The 26,028-nt window shown below is 44.8% G+C and overlaps 3 protein-coding genes and 1 long non-coding RNA gene across 5 annotated transcripts; 2 read left to right on the top strand and 2 right to left on the bottom strand.

The window, feature by feature from the left end:
• LOC127314980 (uncharacterized) lies at nt 1-4,012 on the top strand. Its single transcript, XM_051345545.2, has 2 exons — nt 1-1,279; nt 3,588-4,012. Exons 1-2 carry the CDS (start codon nt 48-50, stop codon nt 3,622-3,624), a joined length of 1,269 nt encoding a protein of 422 aa, XP_051201505.2. The 5' UTR covers nt 1-47; the 3' UTR covers nt 3,625-4,012.
• Nucleotides 4,013-13,039: 9,027 nt separating this feature from the next.
• On the top strand, nt 13,040-17,082 carry LOC127315010 (uncharacterized). Its single transcript, XM_051345555.2, has 2 exons — nt 13,040-14,344; nt 16,658-17,082. The coding sequence occupies exons 1-2, from the start codon at nt 13,113-13,115 to the stop codon at nt 16,692-16,694; spliced, it is 1,269 nt and encodes a 422-aa protein (XP_051201515.1). The 5' UTR covers nt 13,040-13,112; the 3' UTR covers nt 16,695-17,082.
• Nucleotides 17,083-17,741: 659 nt separating this feature from the next.
• On the bottom strand, nt 17,742-25,640 carry LOC127314955 (RNA demethylase ALKBH10B). 2 transcript variants are annotated; one of them, XM_051345499.2, is made up of 7 exons: nt 24,843-25,640; nt 21,058-21,200; nt 20,784-20,901; nt 19,854-19,955; nt 19,563-19,678; nt 18,908-19,062; nt 17,742-18,652 (listed from the first exon to the last, which is right to left on the bottom strand). In XM_051345499.2, exons 1-7 carry the CDS (start codon nt 25,459-25,461, stop codon nt 18,163-18,165), a joined length of 1,743 nt encoding a protein of 580 aa, XP_051201459.1. In that variant the 5' UTR covers nt 25,462-25,640; the 3' UTR covers nt 17,742-18,162. The 2 variants fall into 2 exon arrangements, with proteins under 2 accessions (XP_051201459.1, XP_051201478.1); XM_051345518.2 differs by having other exon boundaries at nt 21,058-21,197; nt 24,843-25,639.
• Nucleotides 23,404-24,832, bottom strand: LOC127315018 (uncharacterized). Its single transcript, XR_011745353.1, has 2 exons — nt 24,095-24,832; nt 23,404-23,988 (listed from the first exon to the last, which is right to left on the bottom strand). It is a non-coding gene; the product is annotated as an uncharacterized lncRNA (long non-coding RNA).
• Nucleotides 25,641-26,028: the final 388 nt, after the last annotated feature.

Here is a 26,028-nt window from a genome sequence, read left to right as displayed (position 1 = left end):
CCTCTCCTTTCTTTCTACCCTAACCCAATCTCACACACCAAATCGCCATGGAACCCAAGCGGCCGCGGCCGCCGACTTCCCCAACGCCGGCGCAGCCCCCCTCGCAGGCTAAGGTCCTCGACGACGACAACCTCCTCTGCGAGATCATGGCCCGCCTCGCCTTCCCTACGGACCTCGTCCGCGCCGCCCTCGTCAGCAAGCGGTGGCTCGGCCACGCCTCCGACCCAGCCTTCCTCCGCCGATTCCGCAAACTCCACCCGCTCCGCCCCCTCGGCTTCTACATCGCCACGGCAGGCACGACCGCCCCGCGCTTCGTCCAGATGCTGCCTCAGCATCCGGAGCTCACCGCCGTCTGCCGCCGCGCCAGCTTCGAGCTGGACTCCTTCATCTGGGACTGCTCGAACGGCAGCGTCATCATCATCTCCGAGCAGGGCGGCAACGGATTGACGAGCCGAGTGTACAGCCCGCTCTTCCCATCAAGAAGCATGCCTGTTGTCCCGGAGCTGCCCCCGCTCGACCATGTCACTCCTGCCAATTACACATTTGAGAAGCTCCTCTTCAGAGAAGGTGACCCCAGCGGCCTGCCCTACCTGTGGCTGTTGATGCAGTCTATCGATCATGGATACACGGTGCACGTTTATATGCTGCAAGGCGGTGTCTGGAGCAAGCACGCCTCAGTCACAACAGAGTTTCCCTATCTGCCGTCGGAACCAAAACCTCTGCTTATTGATAACAAGATCTATATGGCGGGCGCTTTGAGCCGTCAAAGCATTGTACTCGCCGACTATACGAGATGTGTGGCGGCAATCTTGCGCGGCATCCTTGTGGTGGATCTCAAGGACTCGAGTTTCTTCACAATTCAGCTCCCCGAAGGGGTGGAATTTCTTGATAGAGATGTCCAGTTAGCAAAGACAGATGATGATTCTGGGGTTTATCTCATTCACTTGAAGGATCTGAAACTTCGCATTTGGCTCCATAGTAGCAGCACTAGCATTTGGTCGCTGGTGGATTCCATTTGTCTGCGTGAGATGTTTGCTGCCTTGAGGACGGCGGACCACACTGTGGGAGACGAGCATACTGTTGTCCGAATGAAAGAGGCGGGGGACAATGCTGAGTTTATCGTTTTGGTGATGGGTACATCCATACTCTACTTGGATATTAAGCGCAGGGAGTTGCTTAAAGTCGACTTGACAGCACATGAACAATTCTTTGTTCACATTTATCCTTTTATGATGGTCTGGCCTCCCACATTTCCTGCGACCAAGGATGCTGCTGCAAGGTTTGTCTCTGTTTGACCTTTGGGTGTTATGCATAATGCTCCTGCCGAGAACTACCTTTTGCAATCTGCATTACGTTAGTGTCTTGTCTAGTTGATTGCATAACTAGGATTCCTAACAGGTGAATAGGTTAAGACTTATCTGCTGCAATTAAGAGATCGATACAAACTGAACATGTTTATTTAATGAATGACTCACTTCTTGACTAGTTCTGCCATAGAGTAAAATAGATGGTCTGTAGTATTAGGAGTGTTCATATAACACTCTATTTTTAATGTAGTCTTTAAGAAAGAAGTGTTTACTTTTCAATTTTTCATATTATGAATTTGATGAACTGTGAACCTCAGCAATTCTGTATGACAGATGCAGAGTTAATTGAATGATGATCCCATACCCTATATGCTAATGCATGATACTCGTGTGGATTTAAGTTGTCTATTGCCTAATTTACACTATCAGACTTGTGTTTATGCATGTTTTCCAATTCAGATATATCACGATGATTATGTATTCAGTCCAGATATATTGGTCACTAGAAGCTATAGAACATAGTGGAGGACGCAAACTAATGGCTCATGGACATGCCGTACCCCCATATCCTGGTCGGTGTAGTGTTACTTCGCGATCACTGGACAAAGTAGTGTTATTAATTAGGAAATTTAGATTTAAATGACTATAACTCTGAAAGGAAATACACCACATGGATGCACTAAATGTGCTGGTGCAATTGTCACAAGAACAGGACGGTACAGATTGGATCCAATTAATTTCTGATATTAACAAATTTCTTATATGACCCAATAAATAAATTCTGATATTAAAAAGTATTGTATGCGATCCAGAAATTGATTTTTGATACTAATTTCTCATACATGTTTTACATATACAGATTAACAAATGAAATTATCCAGAGCAAGCTATCTATAGACATTTATTGTCGAGATTCCCTTGAAAAAAAAATGTCTGCTGGACCAAGAATAGACCTCTTGGTTCAACAAAAACATCAAGAAAATGGTTTATATGAATCTCTGCAACACGAACACAAAAAATAGGATACAATGACCTACTGGATCCCTTTTATAACATCATAATTTTGCATCATGTCACACGGTCCCGTGTACAATCTCACTGAATCACCATTGAAGAACAGAGAAAAGTATCGGATACTCGAGGGGGGGGGGGGGGGGAATTGTATGTGCGGTCTTAATAAATCAAAAATCTTAGACTAATTCCTTCCAACACAAGCTAAGGTAGATCACTCTACATGATGAGGACAATGAAGTATCAAAAGGCATGAGAGAATACAGAAAGATTTTGCTTCCGTAACACTCGAACCAACCAAAGGACCGCATAAAAGAAAAAGTTGGCATCAATTCCTTCTAGAAACATAGAGTTTGCATAGGAGGGGCACCTGGAGGCCGGATCTGGTGACAGCTTCACTAGTGGACCACTTGCCGATGGTGGCATCGGGATGGAGGGGCTGGCGGCGGTTGCTGTCGAAGGGGATGAAGAAGACGACGAGGCTTGCATACTTCCTGACGGCGGAACATGGATCTGGGCCGCCACGGAGTCGAGGACAGGAGGCATGAGTGGAAATTAATGCCGACGTTTGGAGTAGGGGAGGGGGAGGAAGGAGAGGGGTGACCAGCCCAATGGAAGGAGGTGTGTGTGTGTGTGTGTGGGGGGGGGGGGGATTAATGCCTATCTGATCCTTCTGTATGACATTAGCGGGCATTAAAGAAACAAATTGATACGCTGCAGATACTACTTTTCCCCTGTAATACAAGGCAAAAACTGCGTACAGGTACTAATAACGAACGGCTATAGATGGTAAGCTCAGGGTGGGATTTGGGGTGGGGAGCAGCTGCAGGTTCTCCACCGTAATTCTCGTATTTTGTACTTGTTTTTTCCTTGTGTGACCAGTGGTGAGAACACGCTCAGTGGCAGGAGTTCAAGGTGCCGAACCCGCCAATCCTGAGTTCGAATCGTACGCAAAGCGCGGACTCCTAAGGGGTGCTATTCGTGCTAAAAAGCACGGAGAGGTTTTGTATTCTATCTAACAACGTATAGCCAATGGAGGGATATCATTCCCCAGTTGGTACCGGTTGTTTTTTCTTGTGTGATGTCTGGTTTGTGATGCCTAACTAAGAAATTCAGACTAGAAGAGATATTGAGGCATTCATCTATATATTTTTAATAAATGTATAATTAAGACATTGGAGCACCATTGCACCATCCACTATTGAACTATTATTGTCTATTTCAGTTTGCTCTTCTGATATTTCTGACTCTTAAATCAACTTGAAACAGAAGTGCCAGGGACAAAGGTGCCATAAAGGAGGAGTGAGCTGCATTTTATCGAAGCTGATATAAATACATCTCTTAACTGGCGGTGCCAGAACCAACATTTTATTCTTTTGTTTTTGGTGTAAACTCCTTAATTTCTACTCTCACCATTCCATATTAGTCATCGCTAATTTAGTACAATATTTTGTACTAAATCAGCACGATATGGAATGGAGGGGAGGTGGGGTACTACATTAGAAATTTAGGATGCTATTATGCAACTGGAGGATGTGTTCCAGCCTCAAGAATCTTTGTGTTGGGTATGGATGATGTACGTAGTTGTGACTCTTCATGATTTAGAGTGCAGTTGCTGTGATGCATGTACAGTTCATGCTTGGAACCGCATGAAGTCTGTGTTATTTAATAAGGAAAAAATATTTCATGTTTCATATTGCTGTTCAAATCTCTGGGAAGACGAAAGAAAAATGGAGTGAAAGTGGGAAACAGAGTGGCAGCTGCCCGCATCGTTTGTGTCTCCTGTCAAAGTCAGGCTAAGTTGCTATGTGCAGTTCTACCCTGGATACAGGCAAATTCTTCAGTGGGCATGCAGTGAGGTTGCGACTTGCCTTCACCGTAACAACAGCACACCTGGTCTCTGATGAAGAATGTTGGACTGAATTTCCTCGATCGTCTCTGTGCCTTGTGTTTGTATTTTTTTTTTGGCTGGTCCCATGGCAGGGCAGACTTGTAGAGAGCACTTTGGGTTTCGATTCACATGTGCCATTTTGTTTCAGGTGAAACTCATATTTGGTTATGTGATAGTATGCTTCTTTTGAAATAACAAATGACTGGTCACCTGAAACACGCTTGCTGGTTTATATTTGCTTTTCAGTGGTTTTATGGGAAGCTGACCCATCAGATTTAATTGACCGGTTGGAATGGTGGATGCTGTAATAAGTGAACTCAAATTAGATTATGTAAGTCAAGGTGATTTTTCTTTTCTCCTGCTGTTCCCAGATGTATCCATATGACCACATTCCACAAGGGAGCAACACGAAACTAATTCATCTTCTACCTCTATATAGATAGGCAAACTCAAACTCGGAAGAACATGAACAGCAACATCCATATGCATCCAGTTCTGTCTAGGAACCGGAGATGATAGACAAAAAAACGTTTTTGATTGATTCTGAGCTCACCTATCCCTAATCATATTTTCTACGTACCGCTTCGGCCTTGTGCTACTCACAAGGCCACAAACTCAGCTAAATTACAGGCAGAACAAACCCCACAAGAAAGAAAAAATACCAACACCACTTCTGAAGAGGAGGACGACGACGAGAGTCAGTCACCAACAAAATACACAGGGAGGGCAGTGACAGACACTGCCCGCGCGTTTCTGAACTTTTTCTTTGACTCGGAAGAAGAAGAAAACCCGCTCCACGAACCGGAGGTATGCAGCCTACGAGATCGAAGGAATACGCCGCCCGTGGCGTGGTGGATCAATGTCTGTCTGCCCGGTGCTTCTTCAGCCCTGTGTCTCTATGGGCGACATCATCGCCGAGAACCGGCGCTTCTGGATGCACGGGGGGAGGTGCTTGTTGTACCTCTTGGGCCCGACAGTCTACATTGAAAGCTATCAATTTTCTTGGAAAAATAAACCGTATACTCTTTGTTATCAACATTGAAAGTTACTTTTCCTTGGTTGCAATCAATAACAGCCCCTGCAGTGTTAAGAAAATGTCTCACAAGAATAATAGACATATTATCATCTTCAGGCATTTCCAGCACAACAAAGTCAGTTAATATCATACAATTATGAGCAACTTGAATATGAATATCCTCACATATACCAACAGGAATAGTAGTAGACTTATCAGCCATTTGCAAGGATATATCAGTTGTTATTAATTTTTTAGATCAAGTCTCTTATAGAGAGAAAAAAGGCATAACACTAACTCCTGCTCCCAAATCACATAAAGCAGTTCTAACATAACTATTTTTGATGGAGAATGGAATAGTGCGTATACCTGGATCACCAAACTTATTTGGAACCTTACCATTAAAAGAATAATTAGCGAGCATAGTGGAGATTTCCTCATTTGGAATCTTCCTTTTATTAGAGACAATATCTTTCATATACTTTGAATAAGGAGGCAATTTAATAGCACCAGTCAAAGAAATTTGCAAAACAAAGGTTTCATCCATTCACAGAACTTGTTATAGTGCTCTTCTTCCTTCGATTTATGTTTCTTATCAGGAAAAGGCATTGGTTTTTGCACCCAAGGTTCTCTCTCACTACCATGTTTAGTAGCAATGAAATCTTCCTTAGTGTATTTTATATTCTTGGTATGCTTTTCAGCTTCTTCTTCAATTTATTCTTTATCGGAAGCATCATTTTTATCATTACCACTTTCAATTTCAGCATCAAAAATAGATATACTATTAGGATCTTTAGCAAGTTCAGAGGATTCTACAACAGTTTTGTGTTTTTTCTTCTTTTTCTTAGACTTAGTCCTAGCATCATTAATTTATTGAGAATTTTGTTCAATTCTCTTTGGATGTCCTTCAAGATATAAATGATCCTGAGTAGAAACACCGCTTCTAGTTCTTACTCCCTCCGTTCCTTTCTATAATGCCTATAGATTTTTGGCATTTGTTTCACAATATAAGGCTGTAGCTTGGCTTTTTTTTTTAATTACCCCCTCCACCGGTCAACTCCCACACGACATGCATGAAAAAATCCACACAAAATAGGAAACACTTAATTGAGATTCCTAATGCATGACCCCAAGGATTGCTTAGATTTAGGAAGCAATGTTTTTCTTTCTTTAATTAAACCTGGCTGCACATATATTGAGAATCAACCAGACAGATTTGTGGGATTTGTTACAGTAAGTTAGGAAGTTATCGATTTCTCTAATTTTAGTCTGATCTCAAATCGTTCAGCCAGGGGGTCTTGTGTAAAAATACTCTTGCGCTAATTTCCGTGCCAAAAATCTATAGGCACTATAGAAAGGAACGGAGGGAGTATTTCATAAGCATGTTTTTCCCTAGAAGGATTAACTAGAAATCTTTTTTGCACTTTAGTGAGCTAATAAATTTGAATTTGAACCATATGGAAATGTTTAACAAGCATTTTAACATCATTAGAGGTTCTTTCCACAATATCATGCAAATTATTGATAGCTCTAGAATTTTCCATTAGGTGATTTTCCACTCTCTTATTTAAATTATCTTGCTTAACAATATAATTATCAAATTCATCTAAGCATTGATCAGGAGGTTTGGAGTAGGGAATATCTCTACTATCAAAGCGTTGGAGAGAGTGTACCTCAATAGTGGAAGAACGAGGGATTGGCATACATAATTCTTCTATAGGTGGTAGATTCTTCACACCTACAGATTAAATACCCTTCTCCTTAAGAGTTTTCTTGGCTTCCCTCATCACTTCATCATTTAATTCAATCATTTTCCTTTTCTTCGGTTTTGGTATTGGCTCCGGTGTAGTCCAATCATCATAATTCTTGCTTATTTTGGCCAATAATTTCTCAGTTTCAGCAGGAGTTCTTTTCCTGAAAACACAACCAGCACAACTATCCAGGTATGTCCTAGATTCAACAGTTAGTCCATTATAGAATATATAAAGGAGTTCATTTTTAGCTAATGGGTGTTTAGGTAGCGCTCTAATTAAAGAACAAAATCTTGCCCAAGATTCAGGAAATTTCTCTCCTTCTATCTGCACAAAGTCAAAGATTTTCTACAAAGCAGCATGTTGAGCACTAGCAAGAAAATATTTCTAGAAGAAAGCATTAACCAAACCAATAGGACTATCAATAGATCTGGCAGACTAATTATCATACCAAATTTTAACTGCTCCTTTCAGATAGAAAGGGAAAGTTTTAATGACAATGTAAGTGTGTATTTTAATATCATCGGAGAATAAATTGCTCAGAGTAGAGAGTTCATTCATATGTTTCATAGCACTTTCATTTTCAGTACCACAGAAAGGTTCTTTCTAAAAAAATAGATATGTAAGATAAAACCAGAGAGAAATCATAATCCTTATCTCTAATATTTATAAGAGATGTAGCAAACTTAGAATCAGGAGACAATTTATATCTAACAGCTCGTCTTGCAAGAAGACTTTTCATAGCACTTGCATATCTAGTAGCATGACATTCATCAATGAAGTCATCATCAAGTTCAATGTAAGTTTCATCAAGATCATAATTAGGATCCCCTCTAGCTTCAGGTGAACTAACATGTGTAACAATATTTTCAGCATTTTCAATTTGTTTAGCTCTAGCAATTGTAGTATCTAGGAAAGGACCTAACGAACCATTCTTATCAAGCACAGTAGAAGCATCATCAAAATCATCAGGAGCATTATCAAATTTAGCAGAAGTAGCAGCATGTGGTGGAGTAAGAAGCTTACTCATAGCAGATGGCAAATCGAGAGCAACAGAGGTGTTCAGAGTTGTACCTCTTCTTGTAGTGGATGGCAATATAGGGAACTTCGATTCATGAGCTTTCCCCATAATAAATAATTTGCAGCGAACAATATCACCTTCAAGTAAGCTTGTAAATAAATCTATGCTCCCCGACAACGACGCCATAAAATAGTCTTGATGACCCACAAGTATAGGGGATTGCAACAGTCTTCAAGAAAAGTAAAACCTAAATTTATTGATTCGACACAAGGGAAGCCAAATAATATTTATAAGCTTTAACATATGAGTTGTCAATTCACCCGCACCTGAAAATAGACTTGCTTGCAACAGTTTATCAGTAGTGACAGTTTTATGACAGTGGTAGTAGTGAAGTAACATCAGTAGTGAAATGAAAACAACAGTAGCGATGATTGCAGTAGACAACAAGATTAAAATACTGTAGGCATAAGGATGGATGAATGGGTGCTACATGAATGAGATATTTCATATAATAACAAGACATGGGCATTGCGAATAATAATGATATAAGCATCCTAGTATAAAATAACCATATGCATGTGTTCCTATTTAGTCGTGCGTGCTCGCAATGAGAAACTTCCACGACATCTTTTGTCCTACCAGCCCATTGCAGCGGGGTCTCAAGGGAAACTACTGGTAATTAAGGTACTCCTTTTAATAGAGTATCAAATCAAAGCATTAACACTCCGTGAACACACGCAATCCTCACATCATAGCTATCCCCTCCGGTTATCCCAATTTCTATCACTTTGGGGCCTCAGGTTCCGGACAACAATATGTGTACACAACTTGCAGGCATGATAAAAAACAATAATTATCATCATGATTCAATAACATGTTCAGATCTGAGATCATGGCACTTGGACCCAAAGTGACAAGCATTAAGCATAACAAGTTACAACAATGTCAAAAATACTAACAACGGATACCAGGCACTATGCCAATTACAATCTTATAGCTATTACATGACCAACCTCATCCAATCCCTACCATCCCCTACAGCTTACAACGGGAAATTACATACACATGGATGGGGGAATCATGGATGGTTGGTGGAGAGGCATCAGTGATGGTGATGGCGATGATCTCCTCCAATTCCCCATCCCAGCAGGGTGCCAGAACGAAGTTTCTGGTCCCCGAATTGGGGTTTCTGGTGGCGGCGGAGCAGCGGAACTCTTTCTGAAAAAACGTCGAACCCCCCGGTATTTTCAGGTCAGTGGCTTTATATAGTGCGAAGGAGAGGTCGAGGGGTTGGCCGAGGGGCCAGACCACCCCTAGGCGCGTCCAAGCCTGGCCCGTGCCTAGGGCAGGTGTGGGCCCCTTGTGCCCCCTCCGTCTTGTCTTCTGACTCCGTGAGTCTTCGGGTGAAATATGAATTTTGCGATATTTTCCGGGAATTTTCCTGGAAGTTGAATTTCTGCACAAAAATGAGACACCAGAGCAATTCTGTTGAAAACAACGTCAGTCCGTGTTAGTTGCATTCAAAACATACAAGATAGAGGGCAAACAACAATAAAAGTGTTCGGAAAAGTAGATACGTTTTGGATGTATCAATGCACACAAGTGACAGTACAAGGAACATGATGGTAGTGACCAGATAATGTTTTTATACAATATTAAAACTAACTTTATGCGAAGCAACACATAAATATAGTTAATGACATATGAGAGTTACAAATAACTTGTGCTGTAAAGTCATGACTTTAAGCAACTATGTGCGCTTAATATCCAAGTAGAGTATGGATCTACCCATCTCCAAGAAGATAAACTCAGAATTGTCCCCTGCCTCTTTCATTCGGACAACAATACCCCCCCCCCCCCCCCCCCCCAAAAGTGTGATATGCCGTGCTCAAGGCAGCAAACATCTTACGTAGACACGTATCCATCAACGACCAATAGCTTGTGCTGCTACTATGGAGCCAAATGCGAAGTTTGAGATCCTTCACCTGAATGAGATTAGACCTCAGACCATCATCTGCCTTTAGGACATCTCTATCAAGAAACTCCATCCCTTCTGGAAGCTCAATTGTGAAGAAACTCAAGTCTGAATCAGATCCACCACAAGGATGATCCGCAAGATGGTCGCCTTACATCTCGTATTGTCGACAAGGACAATGGTTTGATGACTCAAAGTGGTGGCCATATAGATCTTATTATCAATGAGCATAGGTTTTGGTTCCGACAGCAGATAAGGAAACTCTGTTGTGGATGAGGTATGTTTGCTCCAAACACCACCTTGTAGCATATAAATGTGCACCGTATATCGATGATCGATAGACCGCATCGACAACCAGGACCGACCACATACATATTTTAAGGATGACCTCGCGAAAGTTTGCCACCTAGCCAAACCAAACCTACGTTAGCAAGGCCCTACAAATATCAAGTAGAAAACTACACAAACGCCCGACAGATACTGCAGATCATGGTGTCTCGGACCCGCCACTATCCCAGCCATGTCACTGCTACGTGTACACAAACAATACACCACACTGATAAAGAACAAAAAAAAAAACAATGCACCACAACAGCTCACCACCAATACACCAACTCGCAGGTACCACAAAAAATACTACAAAGTACCGAGTCTTATCCATAAAAAAAATCCATGTAGACCAAACGGCGTTCAATCAAAAGAAAACTGAAAACTACAAAAAAAATCGAAGCTGTTCACGTTTAGTATGGTACATATAATTTCACACCGATTTCTTACACACAAGGTAGAAGTCATTATTATCTACATGTAAGACTTTTTATTTAAAAGAAACTTCAAAGTGCAAATTGATTTTTTTTCTTTGAAAAAACAGGCTACATGGAGCCCGTCCACCAAAACGATGCATTCGTACTCCTCTGGCCTTTCGCCAGTGGGACCGGGAGGACCTATTCACCGCTTTAAGCGGGAGCGAGTGGAGCTCCACTTAAAGGAACTAAGCTAGCAAGGCCCATTTATTATGTAGCTCTTTTCCCGTTCTATCTAGTTCGTGACAGTTTAATTTCCACATTTGCTTCGATTTTCAAAATCTTTACAAATTTAAAATCGAACAAAAAATGAAAATCTACACAAATTCTAAACCGAACAAATTCAAAATCAAACCGTTTTTAAAAATAAACAATTTTTTAAAAATCAAATATAGAAAGTTTTACATTAATAAATGTTCATAATAAATTTTTTTTCAAATTTCACAAGAGATTAAACCTAAAAAATTCTAACTCAAAAAAGTTCAAAATAAAAAATGTTCAAACTTAAAAATTGTTAAAATTCAAAAAACATTCAAAATTTAAAAAAATTCAAACTCAATAAAAGTTCAAAACTTGAAAAGTTTAGAAGAACCATTCGGCAAAACAGAAACTAGAGGAAAGAAACCAGCAAAACCGGAGAAAAATCAAAGCAAACAGAGAAACCCGAAGAAGAAAAACAAAGGAAGACGCTGCCTTGCTAACGGGTTGGGCCTGCTCTATCCCGCTCTGAGCGGAGCGCCCGCTCGCTCCCGCAATGAGCGAAGAATAGGCCAATCCCTATTTATCGCTCATTGGCGCGTGTTAATAGGCATCGCTATGGGAACAAACTGTTTTAGCCGCGGCCCGTTGAACACAGAAGCAATCGGTGGTGTAATGGTTTCGGTTTTTCCGGTTTTATGAATATTCTAGAAGGTTCTAGTGGGTTTTGTGCGATTTTGGCCTATTTGTTTGTTTTTTGACCGGTTTTAAAAATGTTTGAATTCAACTTTTGCTCAGATTCGAAAAACTATTAGAATTCAATTTTTGCTCAGATTCCAAATTTCTTCGAATTGAAATTTTGCCCATATTCAAAAAAATCGAATTCAAATTTTTCTTAGATTTGAAAAATTGTTCGAATTCAAATTTTGCTCAGATTCTAAAGTTGTTCAAAATTCAAATTTAGCTCGAAATTAATTTTTTCTTAAATTTGAAAAATTATTGGGAATCCTGCACGTGGCTGGGTTCGAACTCGGGTCACCTCGGACAAGTGTTGAAACTATTAGGCTACAGTTAGGTTCGTGTACGAATGTTAAGATGGTACTGCTTATTTCCTGTAAGCGAACAAGCCAATGGGCCGGCCCACCCGGGACCGCCTGCTGGCGATGACTCCCTCGCGCGCGCTGCTGGGCGAGGTATAGGGAAACCTAGAGAAGAGGGATCCGCAAAGCCTATTCTTCGCTCATTGCGGAGGAAACCTGGGTCGCCGCTTAGGGCAAGCAGCTCTGGGCCATGCCCATTTAACGAAGGACTGCTTTTCGTCCCCTTTAGGTTCTGGTTTTTTTCTTCCGATTTTCAGGTTTTTCAACGGTTTTCTGTTCAGTTTATTTCGAACCTTTTCAATTTATGTACTTTTTTCAATTTCGAAATTTTTCGATTTTTTTTTCAGATTTTGAAAGTTGTTTAGATTTGAAATTTGGTTCAGATTTCGAAATTTGTTTGGATTTCGAAATTTTTGAAATTCGTTCAGATTTGAATTTTTTAATTTTCTCTATTTCTAAATTTGTTTATGTTGGAAATTTGTTCAAAAGTAAAATTTGTTTGGATTTTGAAAAAGTTCAGTTTTAATAAATGTTCACTTTGAAATATGTTTAATTCCAAAAAATGTTTAGTTTTAAAATTGTTTTTTTTTTATAATTTCAAAAAGTTCATCTCTCTAAAACTTTAGATTTCAAATGTCTTGCAAACGAAAAAAAGAAAATAGAAAAAAGAAAAAGATAACGAAAAAGGACGGACTACCTTTTGTTACGCTGCGACAGGGAGGCCCATAAACAAGCTGCTTTAGGCGGGAAGGAGGCTCCCGCTTACCACAGGGATCACAAGTGGTACTACTTCCTCCGATCGGATTTAATTGACACGGAGAGAGGCTCAAGCATGTGATTACTGATTAGGCATGCGCATGGGTTAATTAATTGAGACGAGAGGTAGTATGTAATTACGACTGACTAACAGGAAAAATGATCACGTGGGCTGGACTTGGGTAGGCGGTGGGCTGGAGTTCAAGGCCTGTCCCGTCAAAGTGAAAATCCTACCGTGCTACCTCTCCTTTCTATCCTAACCCAATCTCACACACCAAATCGCCATGGAACCCAAGCGGCCGCGGCCGCCGACTTCCCCAACGCCGGCGCAGCCCCCCTCGCAGGCTAAGGTCCTCGACGACGACAACCTCCTCTGCGAGATCATGGCCCGCCTCGCCTTCCCTACGGACCTCGTCCGCGCCGCCCTCGTCAGCAAGCGGTGGCTCGGCCACGCCTCCGACCCAGCCTTCCTCCGCCGATTCCGCAAACTCCACCCGCTCCGCCCCCTCGGCTTCTACATCGCCACGGGAGCCACGGCCGCCCCGCGCTTCGTCCAGATGCTGCCTCAGCATCCGGAGCTCACCGCCGTCTGCCGCCGTGCCAGCTTCGAGCTGGACTCCTTCATCTGGGACTGCTCGAACGGCAGCGTCATCATCATCTCCGAGCACGGCGGCAACGGACTGACGATTCGAGTGTACAGCCCGCTCTTCCCATCAAGAAGCATGCCTGTTGTCCCGGAGCTACCCCCGCTCGACCATGTCACTCCTGCCAATTACACATTTGAGAAGCTCCTCTTCAGAGAAGGTGACCGCAGCGGCATGCCCTACCTGTGGTTGTTGATGCAGTCTATCGATCATGGATACACGGTGCACGTTTATACGCTGCAAGGCGGTGTCTGGAGCAAGCACACCTCAGTCACAACAGAGTTTCCCTATCTGCCGTCGGAACCAAAACCTCTGCTTATTGGTAACAAGATTTATATGGCGGGCGCTTTGAGCCGTCAAAGCATTGTCCTTGCCGACAATAAGAGATGTGTGGCGGCCATCTTGCGCGGCATCCTTGTGGTGGATCTGAAGGACTCGAGTTCCTTCACAATTCAGCTCCCCGAAGGGGTGGAATTTCTTGATAGAGATGTCCAGTTAGCAAAGACAGATGATGATTCTGGGGTTTATCTCATTCAATTAAAGGATCTGAAACTTCGCATTTGGCTCCATAGTAGCACCACTAGCAATTGGTCGCTGGTGGATACCGTTTGTCTGCGTGAGATGTTTGCTGCCTTGAGGACGGTGGACCACACTGTGGGGGACAAGCATACTGTTGTCCGAATGAAAGAGGCGGGGGACAATGCTGAGTTTATCTTCGTGGTGATGGGTACATCCATACTCTACTTGGATATTAAGCGCAGGGAGTTGCTTAAAGTCGACTTGACAGCACATGAACAATTCTTTGTTCACATTTATCCTTTTATGATGGTCTGGCCTCCCACATTTCCTGCGCCCAAGGATGCTGCTGCAAGGTTTGTCTCTGTTTGACCTTTGGGTGTTATGCATAATGCTCCTGCCGAGAACTACCTTTTGCAATCTGCATTACGTTAGTGTCTTGTCTAGTTGATTGCATAACTAGGATTCCTAACAGGTGAATAGGTTAAGACTTATCTGCTGCAATTAAGAGATCGATACAAACTGAACATGTTTATTTAATGAATGACTCACTTCTTGACTAGTTCTGCCATAGAGTAAAATAGATGGTCTGTAGTATTAGGAGTGTTCATATAACACTCTATTTTTAATGTAGTCTTTAAGAAAGAAGTGTTTACTTTTCAATTTTTCATATTATGAATTTGATGAACTGTGAACCTCAGCAATTCTGTATGACAGATGCAGAGTTAATTGAATGACGATCCCATACCCTATATGCTAATGCATGATACTCGTGTGGATTTAAGTTGTCTATTGCCTAATTTACACTATCAGACTTGTGTTTATGCATGTTTTCCAATTCAGATATATCACGATGATTATGTATTCAGTCCAGATATATTGGTCACTAGAAGCTATAGAACATAGTGGAGGACGCAAACTAATGGCTCATGGACATGCCGTACCCCCATATCCTGGTCGGTGTAGTGTTACTTCGCGATCACTGGACAAAGTAGTGTTATTAATTAGGAAATTTAGATTTAAATGACTATAACTCTGAAAGGAAATACACCACATGGATGCACTAAATGTGCTGGTGCAATTGTCACAAGAACAGGACGGTACAGATTGGATCCAATTAATTTCTGATATTAACAAATTTCTTATATGACCCAATAAATAAATTCTGATATTAAAAAGTATTGTATGCGATCCAGAAATTGATTTTTGATACTAATTTCTCATACATGTTTTACATATACAGATTAACAAATGAAATTATCCAGAGCAAGCTATCTATAGACATTTATTGTCGAGATTCCCTTGAAAAAAAAATGTCTGCTGGACCAAGAATAGACCTCTTGGTTCAACAAAAACATCAAGAAAATGGTTTATATGAATCTCTGCAACACGAGCACAAAAAATAGGATACAATGACCTACTGGATCCCTTTTATAACATCATAATTTTGCATCATGTCACATGGTCCCGTGTACAATCTCACTGAATCACCATTGAAGAACAGAGAAAAGTATCGGATACTCGAGAGGGGGGGGAGAGAATTGTATGTGCGGTCTTAATAAATCAAAAATCTTAGACTAATTCCTTCCAACACAAGCTAAGCTAGATCACTCTACATGATGAGGACAATGAAGTATCAAAAGGCATGAGAGAATACAGAAAGATTTTGCTTCCGTAACACTCGAACCAACCAAAGGACCGCATAAAAGAAAAAGTTGGCATCAATTCCTTCTAGAAACATAGAGTTTGCATAGGAGGGGCACCTGGAGGCCGGATCTGGTGACAGCTTCACTAGTGGACCACTTGCCGATGGTGGCATCGGGATGGAGGGGCTGGCGGCGGTTGCTGTCGAAGGGGATGAAGAAGACGACGAGGCTTGCATACTTCCTGATGGCGGAACATGGATCTGGGCCGCCACGGAGTCGAGGACAGGAGGCATGAGTGGAAATTAATGCCGACGTTTGGAGTAGGGGAGGGGGAGGAAGGAGAGGGGTGACCAGCCCAATGGAAGGAGGTGTGTGTGTGTGTGTGGGGGGGGGGGGGGGGGGGTGGATTAATGCCTATCTGATCCTTCTGTATGACATTAGCGGGCATTAAAGAAACAAATTGATACGCTGCAGATACTACTTTTCCCCTGTAATACAAGGCAAAAACTGCGTACAGGTACTAATAACGAACGGCTATAGATGGTAAGCTCAGGGTGGGATTTGGGGTGGGGAGCAGCTGCAGGTTCTCCACCGTAATTCTCGTATGTTGTACTTGTTTTTTCCTTGTGTGACCAGTGGTGAGAACGCGCTCAGTGGCAGGAGTTCAAGGTGCCGAACCCGCCAATCCTGAGTTCGAATCGTACGCAAAGCGCGGACTCCTAAGGGGTGCTATTCGTGCTAAAAAGCACGGAGAGGTTTTGTATTCTATCTAACAACGTATAGCCAATGGAGGGATATCATTCCCCAGTTGGTACCGGTTTTTTTTTCTTGTGTGATGTCTGGTTTGTGATGCCTAACTAAGAACTTCAGACTAGAAGAGATATTGAGGCATTCATCTATATATTTTTAATAAATGTATAATTAAGACATTGGAGCACCATTGCACCATCCACTATTGAACTATTATTGTCTATTTCAGTTTGCTCTTCTGATATTTCTGACTCTAAAATCAACTTGAAACAGAAGTGCCAGGGACAAAGGTGCCATAAAGGAGGAGTGAGCTGCATTTTATCGAAGCTGATATAAATACATCTCTTAACTGGCGGTGCCAGAACCAACATTTTATTCTTTTGTTTTTGGTGTAAACTCCTTAATTTATACTCTCACCATTCCATATTAGTCATCGCTAATTTAGTACAATATTTTGTACTAAATCAGCACGATATGGAATGGAGGGGAGGTGGGGTACTACATTAGAAATTTAGGATGCTATTATGCAACTGGAGGATGTGTTCCAGCCTCAAGAATCTTTGTGTTGGGTATGGATGATGTACGTAGTTGTGACTCTTCATGATTTAGAGTGCAGTTGCTGTGATGCATGTACAGTTCATGCTTGGAACCGCATGAAGTCTGTGTTATTTAATAAGGAAAAAATATTTCATGTTTCATATTGCTGTTCAAATCTCTGGGAAGACGAAAGAAAAATGGAGTGAAAGTGGGAAACAGAGTGGCAGCTGCCCGCATCGTTTGTGTCTCCTGTCAAAGTCAGGCTAAGTTGCTATGTGCAGTTCTACCCTGGATACAGGCAAATTCTTCAGTGGGCATGCAGTGAGGTTGCGACTTGCCTTCACCGTAACAACAGCACACCTGGTCTCTGATGAAGAATGTTGGACTGAATTTCCTCGATCGTCTCTGTGCCTTGTGTTTGTATTTTTTTTTTTGGCTGGTCCCATGGCAGGGCAGACTTGTAGAGAGCACTTTGGGTTTCGATTCACATGTGCCATTTTGTTTCAGGTGAAACTCATATTTGGTTATGTGATAGTATGCTTCTTTTGAAATAACAAATGACTGGTCACCTGAAACACGCTTGCTGGTTTATATTTGCTTTTCAGTGGTTTTATGGGAAGCTGACCCATCAGATTTAATTGACCGGTTGGAATGGTGGATGCTGTAATAAGTGAACTCAAATTAGATTATGTAAGTCAAGGTGATTTTTCTTTTCTCCTGCTGTTCCCAGATGTATCCATATGACCACATTCCACAAGGGAGCAACACGAAACTAATTCATCTTCTACCTCTATATAGATAGGCAAACTCAAACTCGGAAGAACATGAACAGCAACATCCATATGCATCCAGTTCTGTCTAGGAACCGGAGATGATAGACAAAAAAACGTTTTTGATTGATTCTGAGCTCACCTATCCCTAATCATATTTTCTACGTACCGCTTCGGCCTTGTGCTACTCACAAGGCCACAAACTCAGCTAAATTACAGGCAGAACAAACCCCACAAGAAAGAAAAAATACCAACACCACTTCTGAAGAGGAGGACGACGACGAGAGTCAGTCACCAACAAAATACACAGGGAGGGCAGTGACAGACACTGCCCGCGCGTTTCTGAACTTTTTCTTTGCCTCGGAAGAAGAAGAAAACCCGCTCCACGAACCGGAGGTATGCAGCCTACGAGATCGAACGAATACGCCGCCCGTGGCGTGGTGGATCAATGTCTGTCTGCCCGGTGCTTCTTCAGCCCTGTGTCTCTATCGGCGACATCATCGCCGAGAACCGGCGCTTCTGGATGCGCGGAGGGAGGTGCTTGTTGTACCTCTTGGGCCCGACAGTCCACGGCAGGAACACGCCGGTACCGCCGCGCCCCATCCTCTTGTTGATGTTGCTTGAGGGCGCCATCACCATTGGCCTCGCCGGCGCAACCATCATCATGGGCGCCGCGCGCACGGCCATTCCCCACGCCGGGGCGAGCATGGCCTGCGGCGCAGGACCGTAGCCAATGATGGCCCCGTTCCCTCCGTGGGGCTGTTTCTGCATGCCAGCGGCTGCCGCGGTCGGCGGAGGCTGCCAGAGCGTCATGGCCTTGGTGGGCGATGGGAGCGGGCTGAGGTCCACCGGCGTCGATGGCCTCACCCTCACGAAGGTGATGCTCACGCGCCTGTTGGACGACGGGCACACGACGTGGCGTGCCATGTCCGCGCTGTTCCCTCGCATCACAAGAAGTGATCTGCAAAGATCATCAATAATAGTAAGCTATAGTAACAGCTGAATGCTTTCTTTGACTAGATGAAACAGTAAGAGCAAAAATTCAGGAAGATGTGGATTGCCACTGATAGTAAGTTAAGTGGTAAGCAGAAGTGTTCCTGACCATCGCTGAATATTTTTTGAATTTAATCATTTTTCGTGCAATTTTATGCAAATTCTCCTCAGTTTGAAGATTTTTTTTTCAGTAATCAAAACACTGCTGTTTAAGTGTACGTACCCATGCTTCAGTGAGAGTGTCAGGGGTCCCTTGTAGTTGCCATTGTTGTCGGTGACAAGTGACCTTCCAAATGCCATTGAGGTCTCAGACAGCAGGAGAGTGGAAATGGGGTTGTCCAGATGGGGAGGCTTGAAGTAGGGCTGCGAGTGTTCATCCTGTGAAACAATTTAACGAACTGTCAGAGACCAACAACTCGACAAGTTTCAGACAGATGAACTCTCGATGACATTAGTACTAGCAAGTACATATGAAATGGGATTCTTCTTTTTTTTCCTTTCATCCTGTGAAACAATTTCACGTTTTTTCACTTTTCCACACCCGTGACTTTTACCATGAGCTTGCACCGTGCAAAGCTGCATAGTACTACTACACTTCATGAGGAGCAATGATTTGGGCGTATCTTCTTGTAAGGACCACAAATATTGAATATGGATAGTTGGCCCTAAAAGAATTCACTAGTTGTAATCTCCAAAATCAGTTTGCTATTTGTATACACAAGTGGCTAGTTTTAAAGGGGAAGAAAAGTGTGTCCAGACTCAGTTGTGGCTCGAATTTGACAGCAAATCTCACGACAGTAACAGAAGCAAAAGCTCATTTGGTTTCATTTAGTTATGTGTATTCTATAATTAAACAACAACAGCAGAACAACACCTACCTCATCGAAGAAATTGATGATGACACTGTTTGGTTTCCTGCTTTCTGGTATTAAGCGCCAAAGAACAAGGTGGTCAATGACAGCCTGCAGGACAACTGGGATTGGTTCTATGTGACCTGCACACAAGGCGAAGCCAAGACAGGTGTAAGTTACGACATCAATCACTAGGGCCTTTCATTGTCTGGAGATGGGATATTCATGCAAATATCCCACACACCGAAAAGAATATTCTTGCAACTGTATGTATGCTCAAGAGAACGTAGTATGGGCTGCCATTTTGCCTGAACATACAATTGCTTTCCTCTGTGGTGTGTTGGAATAAAGGGACGCCGAGCTGAATGATCTCCCTCTTGTTCCCCTTGATCTGCTTGTTGAAGAATATGAATGTTTCACCTAAATTTTGAAACTAGAGAATTAGCATCAAAATGGGGAAGGCAACAGCACAGGGGCAAACATTTCAAGAGACAAATTAGCCAAGCGCCCATAAGGAAGCTAGTCAAGTTCAGGCAGCTTACTTTCTTATTATAAAAAATATGGCCAAAACCATATATAACCATAACAAGGTTGTGGTCTCTATGTCAAAACTTAACACTAAATCATACTCAGGAACCAAACAAGGCTATCAGGCTGAGGTCTTACATGAGTCAACATGCACAGCTTTGGGTGCAATGCCCTTGTATTTCCTAGATTAGGATGACAACACGTCCAAAGTGGCCAGGTATTGCAGTCACTAGGTTGATGACTTTTTCTTCTAAAATTCAAGTTTGTATTTTCTAGATTAGGATGACCGGCAGTGTTCTATGTAATAATAATAGCTAATTTAGCCTACAACCTGCTAGCCTATATATGGAGACAGTCGCTATACTAATTTAGCCTATATGTGAAGACAATTGCTATGACCTACAATATGTAGATACTGAGTCAGTTACACAGAAGTATATCAGACAAAACCATCACCCCCGACAGAAAAAGCAGTAGTGGCCGAACTAGGACCACAATTAGGTGCTAGCAGCCGTAAGGAATATCTGGTATCTCGAAAGCATCAACTGGATAATATCAAAGGTTAGTTGTGGTCTTGTGGACACAACAGAAGTAACCAGAAAGGAATGGACACCAGAAAAAGCAGGAAAATAAATAGCGGCCGACGAAACAAATGCGCAAATGCCAATGTTTTAACATTTCAAGAACCAAGAGGCGCCAAAGCAGAAGCACACAACTTACCTGAAAGCTCTCCATTTCTGCCAGCCTGACGAATTCCATTGATGAAATCAGCAACCTTCACGAGCTCAGATGTGGTGAACACATCTTCGTATATCTTCAGGCCCTTCACAACGTTAACCTGATAACACAAGGTTATAAACATCCGTTAGAAAACAGGACCTTCACAAAGAGCTGTTATGAAATGGTAGATCAGTGGAAGTGCTACTACTTCCTACAGCATCTCTAGTTCTTCCAATAAGGAAAGTTTGCCGAGTGGTGTAAAGATGGAACTCGCCATGTGCCCCTTGACGGACTCCTTGGCCATGAAGCCCTTCTGGATCTTGATCCTCTCGGGGCGGGCGATGCAGTCCTCGTGGTCGGAGCAGATAGGGTAGCTCTCTGGCAGGCTGCCTTGCGATCCTTGATCGGTGTTATCTGCTGAGCAATATAGAATCTCAGAGAGGGTTCGGAGCATTTGCACAACTGTGCATTTCGACTAGTTCGAGTGCAAAAGGGACGCAAAATGTTTTGAAGTGTTGTATCGTTCTTGAGGGAGAAAAAAAAAACTACTGCTTCAGCAAATGCAGTAAATAAATACAGAGGGATTGTGTCATTAGTAAAATTCGGTTCTCGTTGGCTCATCCTTTAGCTCGCAATAAGAAACACATTTACAAGAAGCAGGTGTGGCATGAAAGGTGTTCAGAAGACGAGAAATGAGGTTAGCATGCATGGTAGGTCATCACCAGCAGGTTTTGGACAGGAGATTCCGTAAGAAAAAATTATGAAATACGGAATTTATTTGGTCTCAGCTTTTCTGGAACGGCACAATCTGATCTTCACCTACCCCTAAGGTTCGTTAGTGGGCACAGTCACGCGGCAACGAAGGGTCCAGCTGATCACCCATTTTTTTGATGATTCAAACATATATACAAAACCAAAGCATGGTGCGGTTTCATTATTAGATCTTCCGAGATCCCCATCATAGCACAGGAGGAAACGTCCTCGACCCCAAGCTGTAGTCTACTCCGTGTCATTTTCTACGCGGTACGGCCTACGGCGTGCAGGAAAAGAGAGGCTGTCTTTCGTGATAACGCAATAACGAAAGACGGGGTGTAGACAGGGAGATTCCCTGAAGCTGAATGTACATGGACATTTGCACAGTATAGCATAAGTGTGGGGGCAGGGCGAGCACCAAGCACCAAGCTGCAAGCAGGGACCAATACGTGCTCAATTATTGCGAGAAGAAGAAAAAGGCATCAAGATCGTGATGTTAGACCATTCTATGCATTGCCTCCTTTCGCAATTGTCAATCATACTATCCTAGAGACATGAAGAACACAAGATTTTCTTTTTCTCCTCTCCTTTCCAAAGGTAGCGGTCTCTCAGTCGTTAATTTTGAAGAGGTCGCCGAAAATCTTGTACAGTTGTACGGAGTAGAATAAAGTCTAGCTTCCAGAGATTGGTGATGGCTATCAGCAAGCTGACAAGGTATAGCTGCAACGATGATCGCGTCAGCGAAGCATGTAAAAACGGCCACGTGCATATGCGGACATTGGCTACGCTGTTAACCTGAATTATCAATTCAGAAACGCATAAGATGATCATAATATAATCACGTGCGTAACACGCCTCACTGGCTCTGAACAGACACCTACCCCTGCGTGTGCCCCGCAGGCGGCTGGCTGAAGACTGACGCGAAGCAGCAGCCCCGGCCCCATGATGCACACTGATTTCCACAAGGATGGCGCTATATGGAGGAGACCAGTAGGGGTGTTTCGAGAAGGAGGGCGGCCAGATGGTCCAGGTGGACTGTTCTTGGTCCCACCAGCCAGGCAGAAGCCCAACCACGTGTACAGCTCACCGGGGACGAGCACGTACGCTCCGATCGGAACGGCGCTGCCAGATCCAGCCTCGGCTGCCGGAGGTTGCGGCTTCTGGAACGTCCAGCCGAGTGGCCGTCCGACACGTGCAGCACGGGCCGTGGGGCAGAGAATTTAATTTTGCACGGCGGTGGTCATGTGGGTCCATTTATACTTCCGTTTGATTGCGATCAGACGGGTCGTCGCGGCAGACCGCCGGGCTCCACCTCGCTACGCAGGCAGCCTGACTGGACTGACGCGCACGCTCCTCCTCATGAGACCCACGGCAGCACGAGGAGGCTTGATCGCTTGCCACGCTTCCTGCCGCAGGGCATGTCTCCCAAAAGTCCTGTAGGACTTGTACACAAGACTCGTGACTTGGAGAAGATTTGACAATTGATTTTTCGGCCGGTGTTTACCCCTCGAATTACTACTAGGACAGGTTATGATGTGTCACAATTTTTGATTTTTTTAGCTTCCCCAGAGAGAGGGAAAAAAAAATGCAAAGACACGGCATCTGATTTTTTTTTTAGAAAAAACGAAGACATCACCTCCCGGTCAATTTTGCAATTTACAGGGTTGAAAATCACTTGTGTCGCTCTCCGCGAGAATCACCGGTGAGCTAGGTAGACAACAATTAGGAAACCTTCCATGTTTAACCATGGCAATTCAGAGATAATAATTTATCGAAATTTTCTTGTTGTCAACTACCCTAGATTAAGAAAAAAAAAGTCAACTCGCACGCGACACACATACGTCGCGCGGCGCAGAAACGCCAGGTGTCGTCGACAAAGCTCCAAGACATAGATGACGAATCAAGATACAAGTAATTTGTCCATCTCCACATTACTGCTACTACTTTATATTGGCCTCCCGATATAAAGCATGTCCAATTGTTTTCTTATTTTCCTTGAGTTTTGTTCTCTACTACGTACTACCATGTAGGAAAGCCAAGCATGATAACTCGTCACTCTAGCCCAAAGATGAAGATGACAAACCATCCTCGCATCACCTCACAAGCCAAAGCAGCACTCAAGAAACACAGAGCCCCAAAGTCAGAGCACGGCTCCAAAGCAGAGAGCGCTCCTTGAGGGTTGGTGCCATCGCTAGTTTTGTCGAGACGGTCCTCGCCAAATCCCGTGAGAGCGTGAGACCCCCGGTGCACATGCTGGGCAGATTCACCTGAAATATTCTACTCGGAAATACAGAGTATCATCGCTGGTGCACCAGATGGAGGAACCCCACGGCGGCAGGCAGGCTGTACCAGGCTACAAAGCAGAAGGACGATGCTCTCGATGGTGCGCCGCCGCGAGCGAGAAGGACGAGGCCACGGGCGCGCCAAACTCCCCGTCACGGCGCGGCGCCTTCTGCTCTGCGCCACCCGCCCGATAATAATTAATTAATTAACGTTGATTGATTGATTAATTAATAATCGGTAAAGTGGCCGCGGTAAAGTGAGCATGAGGTAATTACCGGTTGGCCGGTAGCGGCCGTACTGGGCAGTCCTTTCCACGGGACACCAAAAGGGTGGCCGAGGGCGCGCGCGTGCACTGCAGCCGAACCTAACACAAAATAAAGCTGCCTCACAGAGGGAAAGCCCGTAGGGTTTTACGGATCCCGTTTCGCCGGGCCGCCGCCGCCGCCGGCACCGGCGGCCGGGATTCACCGGCCGAGCCTGCCTCCGCCGTCCGATATGCTAAGCCTTCGGTGGGACTCTGCACGGAAATAATTGGCGCTCTCGCTCAAGGTTTTTCACCCTAACCACCAGACCGGAGTGGAGCCCCGCGCGGCGGTTCCACGACCCGGCACGTTAACATGCATTAACCTGGCCGTTCGCTCGCTTTAGCAACAGTAGTGGCGCCAGGGTACCGTACCATAATAAACAAAGCGTGGTTTCGAAGCCTGATTCGGGCCCTTTTTGGGTTATTATGCTAGACTAGGCCCCGATAAAACAGGGGATATTTATTTTTAAAAGTGGGAAAGCTTGCGGAGAAATCCATGGAAGGCAGGTGGCGACCGGATCCAACGTTGGCCGAAACCGCCTGAAGATCGGTTGGGCAGATGAACCAACGGAAGAAACACGGCCGGTTCGGGGAAATTCGAATGCGGATGACGGAATAGGAAATTTTCTGGAGGCCGCTGGAAATGAGATTAATAATTTGTGCACGAGAGCGAGGATGGATGGATGGATAAATAAATAAATAGGGATGGTTGTACTTACGGCCGTCGGGGACGGCGTCGTCTTCCGTGGAGGCAGCCTTCCGCTCCGACGAATCTCCCGAGGAATCCTCGCCGTCCAGCTCCTGCTCCGCGTCCACCACGGGGACGGCGTTGTCGGCGTCCTCCTCAGGGTGCGCCTCCTCCACCGCTGCAGCCGCGTCCTCGACCTGCTGCACAGGCTCGTGCACGTGCTCCGGCACGGGCGCGGGCGCCTGCTCAACGGCGGCGACGGGCTCGTCCATCATGGGCTCCTGGATCACCGTGGACGCGGCCTCCTCGTCGGAGCAGCACGCTGCCGCCGCGGCGACGGCGGCGCGGGCGTCAGCGACGCGGCGGAGCTCGGCGGCGACGTCGTTGACGGAGTAGAACTTCTGCATGTGGAGGACGGGGAACCAGTTGAGGCGGCGGCGGTGGAGGGCCGCGAACACGGCGTCGTACTCGGCCGCGGAGCCGGCGCCGCCGATCTGCGCCAGGTGGCCGCAGAGCGCGTCGATGACGGCGTTGGCGGCGGCGAACTCGCCGCGGTACCACCCGATGACGGCGTCGCGCGCGGCCACCTGATCCGGCGCCGCCACGGGGGACCCCGGGGACCCGGCCGACCCGGCCGGCGATGTCGTCATCGCTCCGGCGATCGCCAGAGTACCAGCAGCCCACCCAAGTGACCACTAATTATATCTCACGGCCTATCCTTACACCACCGTTTACGTGGCCTCTATGTATCTGCCAATGATATCTGGAAGGAAGGAAGCTTTTGTAATGGCGAGGAGGCCCCTGTTCTAAATCGGAGAGGACGGTGTGAGGAGCGCTTCTCTCTCGGCGCCTATAAATACCCCCGGAGAAGAAGCGGCCCAGGGTACCCGTAGCCAGCCAACAGCGCCCCAGGCGACGGCTGACGTGGCACCATGGACTGCCTAGCGGGTACGGGCGCAGATCCGACACGCAGTAGTTAGTTATTAAGGTCAGCCTCGCTTTATTCCAACTCGACCCGGCCTACGGGGGCGCCTGTGGACCGCGCGCTACGCCACAGCACAGAGGATGGATGGGCTGCGCGATTCGGCGCACCGGGGACGTCACTCACGGCGGCCTCGGGACGAGCGGCGACGGCGTGCGCCTGGTCTTCGGCTCCCGGCCATGGACCGGCTGGCCATCCCGGCCGTCCATTTCCGAACCCCACATCAATGTTCTGT

The sequence above is a fragment of the Lolium perenne genome, chromosome 1, assembly GCF_019359855.2.
Source record: "Lolium perenne isolate Kyuss_39 chromosome 1, Kyuss_2.0, whole genome shotgun sequence".
In the NCBI taxonomy this organism is placed as follows: Eukaryota; Viridiplantae; Streptophyta; class Magnoliopsida; order Poales; family Poaceae; genus Lolium; species Lolium perenne.
This window is presented reverse-complemented; position numbering and strand designations above follow the sequence as displayed.

Excerpts from the sequence above, each read along its gene's own strand:
- LOC127314980 (XM_051345545.2), top strand. The coding sequence starts at position 48 with ATGGAACCCAAGCGGCCGCGGCCGCCGACTTCCCCAACGCCGGCGCAG. Across the intron at positions 1,280-3,587 it reads ACCAAGGATGCTGCTGCAAG|AAGTGCCAGGGACAAAGGTG; the intron begins GTTTGTCTCTGT and ends AACTTGAAACAG.
- LOC127315010 (XM_051345555.2), top strand. The coding sequence starts at position 13,113 with ATGGAACCCAAGCGGCCGCGGCCGCCGACTTCCCCAACGCCGGCGCAG. Across the intron at positions 14,345-16,657 it reads CCCAAGGATGCTGCTGCAAG|AAGTGCCAGGGACAAAGGTG; the intron begins GTTTGTCTCTGT and ends AACTTGAAACAG.
- LOC127314955 (XM_051345499.2), bottom strand. The coding sequence starts at position 25,461 with ATGACGACATCGCCGGCCGGGTCGGCCGGGTCCCCGGGGTCCCCCGTG. Across the intron at positions 21,201-24,842 it reads CGACGCCGTCCCCGACGGCC|CAGATAACACCGATCAAGGA; the intron begins GTAAGTACAACC and ends TATATTGCTCAG. Across the intron at positions 19,063-19,562 it reads TCATCAATTTCTTCGATGAG|GATGAACACTCGCAGCCCTA; the intron begins GTAGGTGTTGTT and ends ATTGTTTCACAG.